Below are 16,201 nucleotides of genomic sequence, written 5' to 3'. Positions count from 1 at the left end.
GCTCAATCCAGATGTGCCTGTTTGATTAAGTGAAAGGCTATTTAGCAGCATAATAATTCTTATGTATATAATTCACAATAATGCCAACATATGATGCGTGTACATGTATATGCTTTATACATACACAATCTGCCACATAGACTTTGTTACGAGTTTTATTATGCCACTCAAACGTGTATACATACTTTAGCCATTATGGTATTATGCCCAAGATAGAACATGCTTAAGACTTAAAAACGATAGCACATTGGAGAGTGGAGGTGAAAGTCACGGTTCTTCCGTGCTGACGGGTGTATTCTTGTAACTGAAGAGCTGAGAGAGCAGAAACAACTAATTCATAGATTTTTCCTATGGAGGATCCTTTTCTCTGCACACTCTTGGGCTTTTCTAGCATGCAAAGAAGAGCATCTTCTCCAGGGAGTCATTTTGTGAGTTCCCCCACTTTTAAATTTGTAACACAGGGCGGCGCCTGTGGCTCAGTGGGTAAGGCGCCAGCCCCATATAACCAAGGGTAGTGGGTTTGAACCCAGCCCCAGCCAAACTGCAACAAAAAATAGCCGGGTGTTGTGGCGGGCGCCTTGTAGTCCCAGCTACTTGGGAGGCTGAGGCAAGAGGAGTTGGAGGTTGCTGTGAGCTGTGACGCGATGGCACTCTACTGAGGGCAATAAAGTGAGACTCTGTCTCTAAAAAATAAATAAATAAATAAACATGTCAACTATGTGTTTTGAGAGCTGAACGAGTTCTGAAGTAGCCCCAAATTAGAAGGTGGCATTTAATTCTTGTTCACGTGTCTGTTGGTTGAACAAAAGATTATGGGTGGGAACAGGCCTGTGTTGTGAGCATTGCTCTAGTTTTCCTTTCGTTTCCTTTGCAGAGTAATCCTAGTGGTCCTGCCTGGTCCTGGTGGATCCTAGCGGTGTTGCCACTGGAACGTAAGGCGCAGCTGGCTATCCTTGGCATGAGCTCGCTGAAAGAGCGTCTACTTGCCATTCGACGAATATTAGTCATCATCACACGTAAGATGAACAGTCGGCAAGAGCTGGCTGCTATCAGGGAGAGAAATAATTGATTTTTTCTCTCTCCGTCAAGGCTTCTGGAAGCCCTGGTACGCTCATGAGTACTGGCATGGACGAATAGCCATCCACATGCATTGCGCTTTGTAAAATGCTTGTTGATAAGGTTACAAAATGCAACCCTTGCCAAACATTGACTTCTACTCAGAATACGTGTTAGTGTCTGGTGGAATCTGACTCTATGTGTAGTACAAGGTTAGCCTGAAGTTTGGATGGAGCCCGCGGTTGGAAAACAACCTAAGAAAATCTTGAAGCAGATGCTTCAGGTATGCAGTTCACTGACAGCACAGGACACCATAGATGTTTTACATGTGGTTTAGTTTCACAAGAAAGAAGGATTCCCTTCTCAGGCAGCATTCTGCTCTGCCAGATAGAAACGGCTTGCTTCTGTGGCTAGACAGGATGGGGGAACCACGCTTTTACCTGGGAGTGGATTTTTTAGAGTACAGGCTAACCGAAAATGTGCTTAGGCTTTGTGTGTTGCTGTGAAGTTGTCTGTGAAATTGAAGAATCAAACCGTTGTCTGGTGTAGGAACCAAAAATTAATCCTTACCCAAGAAGTACTAGCTACCAGGTAGAACTGTGTTTAGTGTCTAACATGTTGTAGTCCCAGGTGTCATAAATTGCATGTCGTAATCAAATTAATGTCAAAATACAACAAAGTGTGCCTGGGTGTACAAAACCTGAGAATAGTATTGTTAATCTGAAGATGTATATATTTACACACAGTAAACAAAATGAGCAAAAGTGAGTTAAAACTGTATATGTGTTGCAATGTCAAACATACAGCCATCAAAAGCAAAGAACTCCTTGGACCATAACCTCATCTCATTGAGTCCATGGATATTAAGCATTTAGAAAATAGTCTATCTTTTCTACCAGGATTTGCATTAGAAATTAGGCCCTTCAGGGTAGCACTGTAGCTCAGTGCTTAGGGTGCCGGCCACGTACACCAAGGCTGGGGGGTTCGAACCTGGCCCGACCAGCTAAAACAACAATGACAACTGCAACAACAACAAAAATAGCTGGGTGTTGTGGTGAGCGCCAGTAGTCCCAGCTGCTTGGAAGGCTGACGCAAGAGAATCGCTTAAGCCCAAGAGTTTGAGGTTGTTATGAGCTGTGACACAACGGCACTCTACCCAGGGTGACAGCTTGAGACTGTGTCTCAAAAAAAAAAAAAAGGAAATTAGGCCCTTTGGTAAATTTCAGTTTACTAATCCGTCCACTGAGACATGAATATGTTAAAAGCTGCCATACAGCAACACTCTTTCTATTCTAGGGAAATACACCAGAGTATACAAAGAGAGGGTAACTGGTATGAGATAGAAATATTCAGAAAATTTTCTCCAATACCATCCTCCAATAAAATTATCTTTATTATTTTGAAAGACAGTTTTACAATGATCAGACTAGGTGATACCTATCAGAAACAATACGTATGACTTCCAACCTCTAGTGCATGTTGTTGTATTGGTTGGAGCAGCTGAATCTGAGATGCTCAAATGTTCTCTCCGGCCTAACAGGCTGGTGGATTCAGTTGGCCTCCTCATCTGTGAGGTGGACATTCTTATCTGAAAGATGATAACAACCACAAAAAGCAAATCACAACCATAAGTTTTGCTTTATTCATCCAATGTATGTGATTTTTTAGTTTTTAAAAATATGTTTCATAGGCTCAGTGACCGTAGCATAGTGGTTACAGTGCCAGCCATGTACACCGAGGCTGGTGGGTCCAAACCTAGCCTTGGCCAGCTAAACAATGATGACAACTGCAACAAAAAATAGCTGGGCATTGTGGCGGGCACCAGTAGTCCCAGGTACTTGGGAGGCTGAGACAAGAGAATCGGTTAAGCCTAAGAGTTTGAGGTTGCTGTGAGCTATGATGCCACAGCACTCTACTGAGGGTGACATAATAAGACTCTATCTCAAAAAAAATATATGTTTCATAGTACACAATGTTGATGGTTTATCAACCCATCAAGCATTTCATTACAAAGACTTTATTAAATTTTTTTTAATCATAGGAGTTTTCAGTAGCTAAAACTCAGTTTCCTCATGGAATTTGGAAAAAAAAACTATACTTGATAACTTAATTACAAAGAGAAAATTTGAAAGTATTTTCCAATCAAATGTCTCAAGTGCCTCCCATGATGTGAACCTCAAATCTCATCTTGAGGTGATTTAAAGACAGTTTGGCCAGGTGACTTCTAAGAGATTTTGTTAATTTATGCATTTACAGTAGTACTCAACTTTCTTAGGCATTGTAACCTAACCTAATCATTCAAAAGAAAACGAAATTGCATCTAACATGCCAGAAGATCTTGCCAGAAGTGGTTCATAAAAAGTGATACCCATTGACCACTATCTGCCTTTCCCTTTTGGAGAATATTTGGTACCTCCCTACTACATCTGAATAGTTAAAATTGCAATTTCCATTTGGAGGTATCTGAATAATCACAATGTGATCACGGTTTCTCCAAGATCCTTTCCGAAGTTGGTATGCTTAGAATTTCATGTACCATTTGGAAGATAGCACTTTCTCTTCTTCACTCTTCGAAAGTCTTAACTCGCGCATCAGAACCATTATTGTGCTTGGCATCAGAACCATTATTTCTTCTGCCTTTCTGAGTCTTCTCATGCTGAGTGCTCTTACGTAAAAGCCCGAACAACAGTGTGCAGATGAGAGCAACACAAGTTTTGAGGTTTTGATACCGAAAGGAGTTGACAATGATCCCTTCATTCTCTCTCTGTTCAGCATCACACCTCCACTTACTGCAAAATAGGAGCAAATTGGGACTTCCTGAGCACTCAGATAACATGATCCATCAGGAAGTTGAACCGAGGGAATATGAATCGCACTGTCACGTTATGAAGGAAGCTTCCTCTTACAGACTTAAAAAGAAACTCAGACTTCTGTTTGCTGTGAATCTGGCTAAAGCAAAATAGTTGGCTTCCTCCTCTTTCCTGTCAGGGAGATGCCATTTGTAAGGATTTCCTGGAAAACGGTGTAATCTCTCATTAAAATCAAGGCATTCCAGTTTAATTTTACTGAACGCGTTCCCACCCTAATGCTTTAATTACATCAGAATAAAAGCAGAAAAAACTGATAGCGGTACGCAGGAGTTATTTTTCTTTTTGAAGAACAATGCCCTCCGTGAGGTATATTTCCACCCATTCTCCATACCTGTGTCTTTGAAGTGCAAGTGAAATCATAGAAAACAGTTCTCTGAAAGCCAAAGACATTTTTAGTATTTCTCATTTCCTCTGTATCCCTGTCCCCATCGTTCAAATTGAAAACTTAGGATATTTTCTAAAGTTCCAAATGAAAGTAATTTAAATGTTTAAGGTTTGTATATGGAACCATAATAATTTTTAACCAATTTATGTACCAGTGTTATTCCATTTTTATGATCACAAACCTGTCCCTTTTTCTCTCTCAACCTCCCACCCTGAAAACCCCAAAGTACCAAGACTGTTTAATAAATGTACAGTATCTCAAATCTTACAAATGTCAAGACTTGACGGAGGACTTTTGAATCATCAAGGAACAATTAAAGTTTATAAATAGTAGAATTGCCATGAACTGTGATATTACCATGTTAACATAAAATTATTTTAAATTGGCAGTTACTACAATCAAAATACTCTTGCCTGACCTAGCTGTATTATATAGAATTTGTTATAATTTTTAAAAGTACCCATCAGTGGCTTCTCCATCTTTTCCTCTTTTGTTTCCCCACCACCACCACTTAAATTACTTGGGTAAATACACTCCTTAAACTTTAGATGCTGTCCTACCAAATAAGAAAGAAGAAATGCAAAGAATATAAAGAAGGAAGATAATAGCAAATTAGAGGAAAATAAATGTGGGGTTTTGTGGGGACAGGCTGGAAAAACTATAAAGGAAAAAAGCAGTTTAGCATTTATAAGGAATACAAATGGTAAGAACCTGTCTTCTTGTCTTGGAAGCTAAAAATAGCTGCAAGAATGAAACGCTTCACCAGTTTTGAACAAATTAAAAGATTAGATTAAGAAGCAGCCGTTTGGGCTGGCTGGAAGAGATTAGCAGTGTAGGTTCAAAGGTAATTAACATCTCCCCCCCTTTCAATATATGTTCCCTTTTAAAGGTTAATTCTAACTCAGACCCTTTGCCCACTCCACTATTACATTATTCCCCTGAGGTCTTATGCAAGACCTCCCAAACGTCACATGCGGGGACTTAGTTTCCTTGACCCCTAAATAATCATGATAAATCAGCTCCTGCTACATTGTAAATGTTGTTGAAACACAATAAAACACATTAAAAGACCTGTGAGCTGAAGAGTGCTTGGTCTCCGAGCCTCATGGGGCAATATCAGAGTCTGAGGATCTTTCTTTTCCTGTCCTCCTGTGCTTTAGCCAGGTTCCGAGGAAGGCAGTGGGGGCAAACAGCGACAGGGTTTTGTTGTTGTCATTGTTGTTGAAAGCACAGTTTTGTTTTTCTCAGGTTTAGATATGGCGTAGGGTAGGGAGGTATGGGTCACAGTGGCTCCAGCGGAAGGAAGTTCTTCCACTTTAACCATCCCTACTTAAAGGCCTTATTCTGATTCTATTGTTCCTTAAAACCTAATTCCCAGAGAAGCTAGATCGGAATAGGTGTGGTCAGTTGTGTGAGCCACCTCGCCTCACAGGGAGAAAACTGAATCTCGACCATCACGTCCTCTTTGCTGGGGTGAGAGGCTTGTTCTGAGCATTGACTCCTGACTCTGAGAAGGTCTGTTCACCTTCACAGCCCCACACCTTGACTCCACCTTGGCTTTTCACCTCTCAACTGCTGAATCCTATGAAATAGCGTTTTAGTGGGGACTCTGCTTTTAGGGGAGCCTAAATACTAGAATATTGCAATAGCACCAAAATAACGAAGAAATACATTAAAGTGCCACCATTGCACCCAGCCAACGTGGGACAGCAGCTTTGATTTGTACCCTGGTCTTGATCTATAAAGGTGACAGAGATGCCAGTGCCACTGACATCAAAGTTTGTGACTCACATTTCCCCTAGAAACGGAGGCACAGCAGGCCCCACAGGGCCAGGTGGGGAAGCTGTGAAGCAGGAAGGAGGAAAACACAGCCCACATCTTGTATTGTTTTCGGCAGGAAAGGAAAGGCAGGGTTGGGGAAGCAGCTTGGATTGTCTAGTTTGAATAAAGCATCTGGGGCCATAGGTATAGGGTGATCTGTGACTGTCTGGCCCCTGGCTCTGGGCGATCAGGGCAGGGCGTTTTGCTTCCCGTAGTGTAAGAGGCAGGTGGAGGAGGTGGTTCTGAGTAAGGCTCTGGGTTGTAGTGTGCTCTAAGAATTGGCTGTCTCCTAGGAATTGTTGCTCCCCAGTCAGTGAGATCCCTAAGATATAAAAATCACAGTTTATACAATCAACCCTCTGATGTTTTGACATATTAAATAAACTGTGGGGGCTATGATAATGGAGACTTTTAAAGCGCAGGGCCTCTCATTTTATGAGAGTAGAAAGAAAGAACACAAGTAGAGATACAGGAAGTCCTTTAGCCTGGCCCATAACTAAGTTTCTCATTTTTATCGCATTAGTCAAGAACATAGGCCTGGAGTTTTAAGGGGAGGGATCTTTAAAAATTTCTCGGTGGAGTTAAAGTATCAAAAATGTGAGTCTGATATTACTGTCTTGGTGTGTTTCTTGGGTCAGGCTGGCAGTTCTGAACTGAGGGGTTATTGAGGTGTAAGTGAAGGGCGGTGGTATCTGTGTGCAGCCAAAGGGAAGAGACAGGGTGGACACGCAGGGCAGAAGTGCACAGAGCTGGTCAGTTACTGTTTCCATGACCCAAAGCATACAGGGCAGCTGAATGTGGGGGCTGCAGACTCAGGGTCTGCGATAGCCCCTGCGTCTAGGACAGCCTGGAGGGTACCTACCTATGTATTATTTTAATGGGGTATGGTGCAAGGCTGGGAGGGGCTGTTTCTTGCATCTGAAGCCCTTGGGCACCTTATGTTCATCATAAGTGGTCCAGTACACCCAGAAGGCCTGAGTAGAAGTTGCCAACATTTCTTTAATGAAGGAGTCTCTGGGGCCGCTAACAGGAGTGGCCGTTGATTAGTAAATGCCAAAGACTGACTTTCATTTTAATTTGTTACTCATTATGTTAGAGCATCTATGTCCAAGATGGGATATTTTAGGGTGAGATCTGTGACGGGGGGAAATTTAGGCAGGGTACAGTTGGAGAGCTGCATCCCTGTTTTTTTCTTATCTTAAATTTAGTTGCCTTTTTTTGAGATGATAGGTTATATAATGTTTAAATTTAGTGGGATCTCCAGGTATAACTGTCAGTTGAGTATTGATTAAGTCTATGAGCTTTGTCAATAGGTGCATTTTAGCAAATGCTACATTTAATGTAGAACATAGGCTCTAGAGGTGTAAAGGCTGATCTGTGCCATTTTATATTTGGTTATATCAAAATATATAAAGCTTGTTACACATTATATATAATTTGTCATATGCATTTGTGGTATATAAATTTTTGATTTCTAACTTGATCAAATTATGTATCTTTGTTTTAATTGTATATGTATATACACACGTATGAAGTATAAATTAGTCTAATTATAGTAAAATATTCTCTGCATGTGCGGATACGTGTGTGTACGTATGTGCGCACATACATGCATGTACACAAACCTGCACAGTCTACTTAGTTACCTCTTATTTTCTCCCCTTGTATCTAGGGCTTCTTCTCTCTTTGCTGTTTTACTGATTTTGTGACAATATGGTTTTGAGGAGAAGCTCTTAGCTTAGTGCTGTAAGGCAACTGGCCTCAGGAAGGCCCAAACACACTGGCCAGGAGATACGGTATCACATGACCTGAAAAACTTCTGCAGGTCTCAAGGTTAGGAATAAAGTAACCTTTCCCCTTTCCCTTAAACCATTGAGAGAGGATTCTCACTTACTTTCCCAGAGACAAGGGGCATGCCATGCCACACTGGGCTGGTGGGGAAGCGCCAGAGTCCATCAGGAGGCAGAATTAGGGGAAGGCCCTGGGACACATCTTTGTGTTCCCATGGCAAAGCTGAGCAGGGGATGCAGCTTGGGATTGGCTAGTTTGGTTAACATGGGAGGCTCCAGGGTGGTCTGTAGCCCTGGGGTGATGAGGGCAGAGGAATACGCCTCCCGGGATCTAAGGGCCAGGTAAAGCAGGACGTTCAGGGTTGGGCTCTGCATTGGCTGATTTCCAAGTCATGATCCCAGGGGAGCCATTTGCCATCTCTAAGAATTGGCCAGCCCTGGGAGGACACGTTTTGCCCCTGTTAGCAAGGTCCCCTAAATGTCACAACATTATAAATTACTAAAAAGCATGATTATTGCAAGCTCATTCTAGCATTTCTGGCTACAGCTGCTAAAAGAAGTCTGCCCCCTCCAAATGTGCAGGTTTTCCTCTGCAGCGGAGGGGCGGGCCTGCAGGCACACACCTCTTTGTGTGCACAGAAGCTCAGTAGCAGAGCCCCTACCTGCCTGTGGTCCTGCAGCAAGGGAAGATTTTCCCAGCTGTGCATTGCGGGGAGGAGCGGGGAGAGGCTCTGGAGGCTTCCTGGGTGTTCAGGCAGCCCCTGGGTAGAAAGATTGAACCTGAGAATAAGAGAGTAGGCCAGGGAGGTTTGCCATCATGAAGGTGAAATGACAAACTTAGCCTTTAAAGGTAAAAGTGGCTTGCAGCATGAATATCTCTAACCTTTGGCTTTTCAGGGATCATTTTTAAAAATTGCTTTGGAGCCTTCATTATTTACCATACTGTTTTAGCTATTCAATAATTTTATCAAGTTTTGTATCGCGAACAGCTTGATCAGTGGCTGACTTCTCTCTTGTGCTGTTTACTGCACACACGATTTTCCTCTCACTTCTGGGGGGAAATACTGTTAATAGACAGGTTGGACGGCTGTACACTCTGTTCATTCATTGTCCTTAAGTGCCAGTGGAGGGTCGGGGGTTGGCATCTTATAGTTGTGAGATGAGTTTACCAATTACAAATTGATGTGTATTTTTTCTATTTAATTAGAAGAACAGATTAACAAATCACTAGTCACTGTACATAAAAGCACGCTTTTACCTGGTTAGAGACAATGTGTTGTCACATTCGTACAATATAGATTTGTCATCTGGCTTTACTTAGTTTCCCCAAGTGTAAGTCACGCTGAAAGATGTGTAATAACAATCCTCAGCATTTCTTGTCGCATATGTGAGGCCATACTTAAATGTTGTGATATTTACTTTATGTATTCTTGTACTGCTCATTTTAATGAATTGGAATTGTATATTTAGTATGTGATATTTGGAGTAAATTAAACTTACAGTGTTGTAAATGTTCTTTCTTAAATAATCACACCCAAGTCACGGGCTATGACTAGGAATTACATCAAATCGGTGCAGAGGCTATTGTTTTACCGTCTGTTACTGTCCCGAGGCTGCACTAACACACTGCCATAGTCTGGTGACTTAAGAATTTATCTTCTCACAGTGCTGGAGATTAGAAGTCCAAAATCACGGTGTAGGCAGGACTGTGCTTCTCCAAAGGCTCAGGGGAAAAGCCTCCTCAGCTTGTAGGGGTTGTGGCATTCCTGGGTGTCCCTTGGCGTGGAGCTGCCTGACTCTGGTTCCTCTCTGTCATCAATAATCATGCTAGAGGAAGAATGTAAATATCATTCTCCCTAGAAATTAGTAAGAAATTATCCGAAGTAAGAGTACACAGGTTAAAAAAGAAGGGGAAAAATATCATAAATTATTAGAAAGTTAATAAAAATGTTTTTTCATATTTTATGATGAGTGCGCTAAGCCAAGTTTTAAATCTTGGACAGGTTCCTCTTTAAATTTAGTTTACCCCTTTAAAAATTTTAAATAAATATAATATGCACTTTCGAAGCTAACTCTGTATTTGCAATTTTGTATTCCTTTTCATAAGAAGCACTACCCCCCTATCAAAACCCAAATACATACAAGCTTCAGTTCCTATCAAATCTCATCTGTTTTGGCTAGAAATGATCTTACAAAGTGATTATGGCTTTTAAGATAAAGTCCCTCGCAGGCCTCTTTCCTTATCTTTCTACCACATTACTAAACTGGAATAGATAGTTCCAGATCTGTACTGGCTTGAATAATGTTCCTCCAAAATTCACATCCAGCCAGAATCTGTGACTGTTACTTCACTTGGAAATAGAGTCTTTGCAGATCAAGTTAAGAAGAGGTCACATTCTGGATTGGGTTACTCTGCATCCGGTAACCGGGGTCCTTATATAAGGAGAGGACATCGGGACACAAAGGTACACAGAGGGAAGAAGGCCATGTATTTGGGTTTTGATAGGGGGGTAGTGCTTCTTATGAAAAGGAATACAAAATTGCAAATACAGAGTTAGCTTTGAAAGTGCATATTATATTTATTTAAAATTTTTAAAGGGGTAAACTAAATTTAAAGAGGAACCTGTCCAAGATTTAAAACTTGGCTTAGCGCACTCATCATAAAATATGAAAAAACATTTTTATTAACTTTCTAATAATTTATGATATTTTTCCCCTTCTTTTTTAACCTGTGTACTCTTACTTCGGATAATTTCTTACTAATTTCTAGGGAGAATGATATTTACATTCTTCCTCTAGCATGATTATTGGAAAAAAAATTACAGTCTACATGTTTTAGTTTTCACAAATTATTGGTAATCATTTAAATCAATAGGATTATTGTCAAAACCTATGTTTAATTCTTTTTATGTATGAGCTGAAAGAGTTGGGCCTTCTCTAGATTTCTCACTCAGTGACTCATCTTAAATCCTTCAGCACTGTCTTTGCCAAGACTTTCGGAGATGATGGAAATGTTGTGTATTTGTGCTGTCGGGCACGGTAGCCACTAGCCACATGTGACTCTAGAGTACTTAAGATGCGGTTAGCGTGGCTGAGAAACTGAATTTTTTATTTAAATTCAAATTTAACACATGACTTTTCACCTAGTAAGCTGCCCACTCCCAGCCTTGGGGCCACCTTGGTGCCCTCACCTGTGCCGGCCTGGTCACTGGGTCAGCAGACACAGCCTGAGCTAAACTTGGCTACTTAGTCATCCACCTGTGTGCGTCCAGACTGACTACTGAATCAGCATCTTGGACAGGTTCCTCTTTATGTTCTTAAGAGAGTTTTTCCCATCTTTTCACATGAAGTCAGGTATATCCGTCAGCCTGGGCTACATGATGTGGTAACAAGCGTCACCCAAATCTCAGGGTTCTCAGTGGCACTGGGGTGGAGTGCTCCTCACGCACTTTACCAGGGCTTTGAGAAGCATGGAGTAAATCGTACCTATAAGGACAGTGGAAACGGTGGCTATTGTTAACATTGCTTGATGCTCTGGAAGAAAGATAACAAAAAAGTATGAACAAATAATTACCAACCAGAACCACTTGAAATGTTTAAATGTTTAACCACTTGAAATGTTTAAATGCTCAGATTCCACTAGCCTACAGAGATAGCTACAGAGGCTCCTTCCTGCAGGGGTGTGTGCCCTGTGCCCCCGCAGGATCTACCCCACCTTCCCTCCCGGTCACTAGCCTGTCACTAGGGTTCGATCTTGGGAAAACCCACAGGGCTATTCTGAGCCCAAAAGGGGCTGCAGGACCAGTCAGCAGGGACCAGCACAGGCTGGGAGACTGCACAGGATCCTGAGGGCATTTCATCAGGGACTGGCCTGTAAGTTCGGGAGGGAGAGCTGATCCACTTGGGGCATCTGCCAAGAATTCAGGACTGAACATGCTGACAAGGACCCCAAGAGATGGGAGGGTGTCCTGGTAAAAGGGGTAACAGCAACACTGAAGTCCAAGCCAGAGCTGGAGACAAGGGAAGGCTGTTACAAACTGGGGATGGCATGATTATTGTAAAACAATAGAGGCCACGTGGTGGGCTGGAACCAGTGGAAGCCAGGTGAACACGACTATTGTAAGGAGCCTCAGCATCGGAGGGTGGGGGGCTGCTGCCAGCTCACAGGTACACAGATGGTCATTAAAGCAAGGCCTCGCTGGGCAAGACAGCAAACAAGGGAACTGCTCTGGGCCTCTGGGAGAAATCCGGGTGTGGTGGTCAGGAGGCCAAGGGGAGATGTCCTAATGAAAATGCCCCTTTACTTGTACAGCATCCACGTCTGAGCAGGTTTCATGCCCAGAACCCACTGACTAAGCAAGAGACGAGCTCCCCCGGAGGAAGCGCCTGCGGTGCCATGGCCAGTGTCCCCCGTCCTCTGCCAGAGGTCCCACCATCCATTCACTCAGGTACTGGTGCACTGGAGGCAGGGGAGGTAGGGCATGTCAGTGCCTCTTAGGGCCTAAGTCTACACTGCTGCCTGGGGACATGAACCATCATCACTGCACCTGTTAGAGTAGCACTGTGTACAAATGCAGCCCCAGTCAGGCTCCCAGTCACTCCCTGCTCCCTAAATCCAAAATCAAAACAGACAGACACACTGTAGGGTATTCCTTGGCCTGAAAGATGAGATTTGCCACCCTGTGGAAGAGCAGGTGGCAGCCTGGGAAACTTTCTTCTCCCCATCAGCAACAATAGTAAATAAAAACAGTATCACGTCCCAGGAGGGGCAGCTGGAGTTAGTATCACTGTTAAAAATCTAAAGGATGCAGTGGTGGTGGCCCGTCATTTCTCCTTTTAACTTACAAGGCTGGCACTTGTAACATGATGGATCCTGGAGAATGGGAGCAAACTCCTCTGAACTCATCCGAGTGGTAGCGCCAATTGACGTCTGCTGTGCCAGATGTCCTGTCTTTGCTAGGACCTATTAAGGACCAAAGCAAATGGTGTACAGACTGATTTTGCAAATCCATTTTGAATTTTTTTTAAAAAAGCACTTTTCTTTCATGTGAAACAAACAATTCATAACGTTGACCCACCTACCATGTGCCGTAATTAAAGTCTAAAGCAATCTGGAGGTTCTGCAGAACATCACATCCACCCACTACATCGCTGACACTGTGCTAATTAAACTGGACAGGCCTCCATGAAACTCCTGCTCTCCAGGGGATGGGAGCCTACAAAGGTTTAGGGGCTTGCCACATTGTTGAAATTGTTAGGGAACTGTGAGGAGGGGCATTCAGAAGATCTCACTCAAGGTACAGGGCAGATTATCAGCTTGCATCTCCTACCAGGAAGAAGCACATTGCCAAGACAGCGCCTGTGGCTCAAAGAGGTAAGGTGCCGGCCCTATATGCCGGAGATGGCGGATTCAAGCCCCTCCCCTGGCCAAAAACTGCAAAAAAAAAAAAAAAATGCCTTGTAAGCCTCTCAGGCTTTGGAGGCAGCATGTGACACACCTGGGAATATTGCTCTGACCTCTGTACTGGGTAAAACAAAACCCTGCCTACTTTGGGTCAGGCCAGGAGCAGGAAAGGGCTGTGTACCAGGTCTAGGCTGCAGTGCATGGAGCCCTGACACTTGGGCCATGTAACCGAATACACTGTGGTATCCCTGAGAGGTGTTAGGGGCTGAATTGGGTCCTCCCCCACCAGAAGCTCATATGCTAAAGTCCTAAATCTCAGAACCTTAGAATGTGATCATGTTTGAAGGCAGGATCTTTGCAGAGGTATTAATTAAGGTAAAGTGAGATCATTAGGAGGAGCCCTCATCCAGTATCACTGGTGACCTTGTAAAAAGAAGAAATTCTAATGCAGCTGTGTACAGACCATGTGCAGACACAGAAGAGATGACCATGTGCAAGCCAAGGAGCGAGGCCTGGACATACCCTTCCTTCACAGCCCTCCGAAGGGACTCGCCCTACTGACACCTTGATCTCGACTTCTTACCTGCAAGAAAATAAAGTTCAGTTGTTTAAGCCATTCAGTCTGTGGTATTCTGTTGTAGCAACCCTAGCAAGACAATACAGTGGAAAATGGAGCTGTGTGGGATTTATGGAAAACCGTAATAGGAGAATCACAAGACTGCTGGTGTGCTGAGACAGAACCTTGACCATGGGCAAAGTGGCCACACAGCTGCCCGTGACAAGTTAGGCAGGCCCGCCAAGTCATAAGGTGGAGAGGGACAGCAAGAATCCATTGAGATGGACATGGTCTATCCACAGTCATGCACCAGCAAGACCAGAGAGCACGTGGCCCAGACAGTATATCCTACCAGTGTATCCCCACGGCTATGTGGGGAATGCTGTGAGACAAGACAAAGGAGGAAGAAAAAGTCCAAGCTTAGTTCATGGTCACGGGGGCTTGGTGTATATGTATGAGCTGAAAGAAGATGACAGCTGCACACAGCCTCCATCAAGAGTGGTCTCCAAAAAGAGTAGTGAGGGAGAAACCCCCCAAAGGGCAGAATTGGGACAGAGCGCCTGGCCATGTACTTTGTGTGTAGAGAAAAGTAGGCCGGGTGAGAGTGCAAACTAGTACAGCCTTTATGGAAAGAAGTATGGACAGACTTCAAAGAACTAAAGTAGACTTCCATTTGATCCTGCAATCCCATTACTAGTTGTCTACCCAAAAGAAAAACAGTCATTTTATCATAGGGACATTTCTACTCAACTGTTCAGAGCAGTTCAATTCACAATTGCAAAGATGTGGAAACAACCCGAGTGCCCTTCAGCACGTGAATAGGTTAGTAAACTGTGTATATGTATATCACGGAATACGGTTCAACCATAAAAAGGTGAATATTGTGTATATTTTGTATACAACTTGGATGGAAAGTATGGTAAGAATAGAAAACCAGGCTTCCCGTGCACTCAGTGCTTAGTTGAAACTTGTAGTTTAACAACAACGTGCACGCATGAACGGAAAACCCAAGTGAATTCAACAAGTGGGGGAGGTAGTTTGGTAAGTTCCCACCTCACAGAAACAGTGTAGGAGTAAACGGCACTCTTCCTGGGCAGTGGTCATAACTACAACTTTGGTTTTACCTTTTAAATGTAAACAGTGTGACCTGATTGTTTGTACCCTCATATTAATTCAAAATAAATTAAAAAAAGAAAAGTAGGCCGAAGTTAGAATCATATGGACTCATGGGCAGGGCTGAATGACTTGTCTGGCTTCAGAAGCCTGGAAGGACAAAGGTAGCAGGATCTGGGGTAGAGTGGTCTGGTGTAGAGGCAGGGGGTGAACACAGGGGAGGGTAGGCAGAGAGTGTGATGATAGGTCCCATGTCAGTGTTCCCTGTAGAGTATCTACCACAGAAGAGGGATCTAACAAGGAGACAAAATGACTCAGCCAGGTGACTTCAGCCAGCTTTGTCCTTGACCAGCCCAGTGCTGCACAGCGGTATCAGGGATGGCAGCTATGACTAGACCCAGCAGCATGAGCTTCTACTTAGCAACAACGATGAAGCTGCTGCTTGTGCCACATATCCCATCTCCCATAAAACAAATGCTGAGCTTGGTGGTGGGCTGACCACACTGGGTCCCCTCCACCCTGGAAGGCCCAGCGATTCATTCTGGTAGAAACAGACATCTACTTTGAGTGTAGATTTACTTTCCTGAGCACAGACCCTCTGTCAAGAGCACCCTTGCAGGACTCATGGAATATTGGATATTACTTCTCATTGTGAAGACACGGGAGTGGACTGTGACCATGGATTCATGTCGTGTACTGAAATCAGGAACCACTGGCCTCACAGGAAATTGATAAGGCTTGCGAAAGGCCCAGTGCCAGCTCAGAGCTCAGAGCTATCACTTTACAAGAATGGGACATGCTCCTCCAGGAAGCAGGAGACACTGTTACATAACACTGTATTCCCAGCAGACTCTGAGAACCAAAAGGTGGTAGTGCCAACTCCTGGTGACCCACATGGGCCATCTGTGCTTCCTATGCCCAGAATTCTGAGCTCTGTAGGTTGAGGTGACTGGCTTCCCAAAGGGAGATTTTTTTCCTGGGGACAAAGCAACCCAGCCCCGCATTTAAATCTAGAGTGATGGAGTAACCCGCCACGGTCACAACTATCATGTCTGGTCTGAGCTGGACCCCAGGCCTCCCAGGTCCCTGCCTTTGGCCTGAGCACAGCCCTCAGGCAGGACCACTTCAGCTTATCAATACGACTGTAGCCACTGCCCTTCAGGAGGGCATGTGGCCCCTGAAGGGTGGACACAGGCCGTGCTGCGT

General features: G+C 43.7%; 1 protein-coding gene across 5 annotated transcripts in view; it reads left to right on the top strand.

The window, feature by feature from the left end:
* The window catches only part of LONRF2 (LON peptidase N-terminal domain and ring finger 2), a 142,506-nt gene that overhangs the window by 45,771 nt on the left and 80,534 nt on the right, over positions 1-16,201 (top strand). For 2 of the 5 annotated variants that reach the window (XM_053589550.1, XM_053589554.1), the window contains exon 12: positions 875-9,433. The exons of 2 other annotated variants lie outside the window; for them this stretch is intronic. In XM_053589550.1, the coding sequence (XP_053445525.1) occupies positions 875-1,069 (195 nt within the window). In that variant the 3' untranslated portion in view covers positions 1,070-9,433. Of the gene's footprint in view, positions 1-874; positions 9,434-12,234; positions 13,952-16,201 lie in introns of those variants that run through there. One more of the 5 variants, XM_053589551.1, reaches the window with a different exon arrangement.

Source organism: Nycticebus coucang, chromosome 4, assembly GCF_027406575.1.
Source record: "Nycticebus coucang isolate mNycCou1 chromosome 4, mNycCou1.pri, whole genome shotgun sequence".
Taxonomy (NCBI): Eukaryota; Metazoa; Chordata; class Mammalia; order Primates; family Lorisidae; genus Nycticebus; species Nycticebus coucang.
This window is presented reverse-complemented; position numbering and strand designations above follow the sequence as displayed.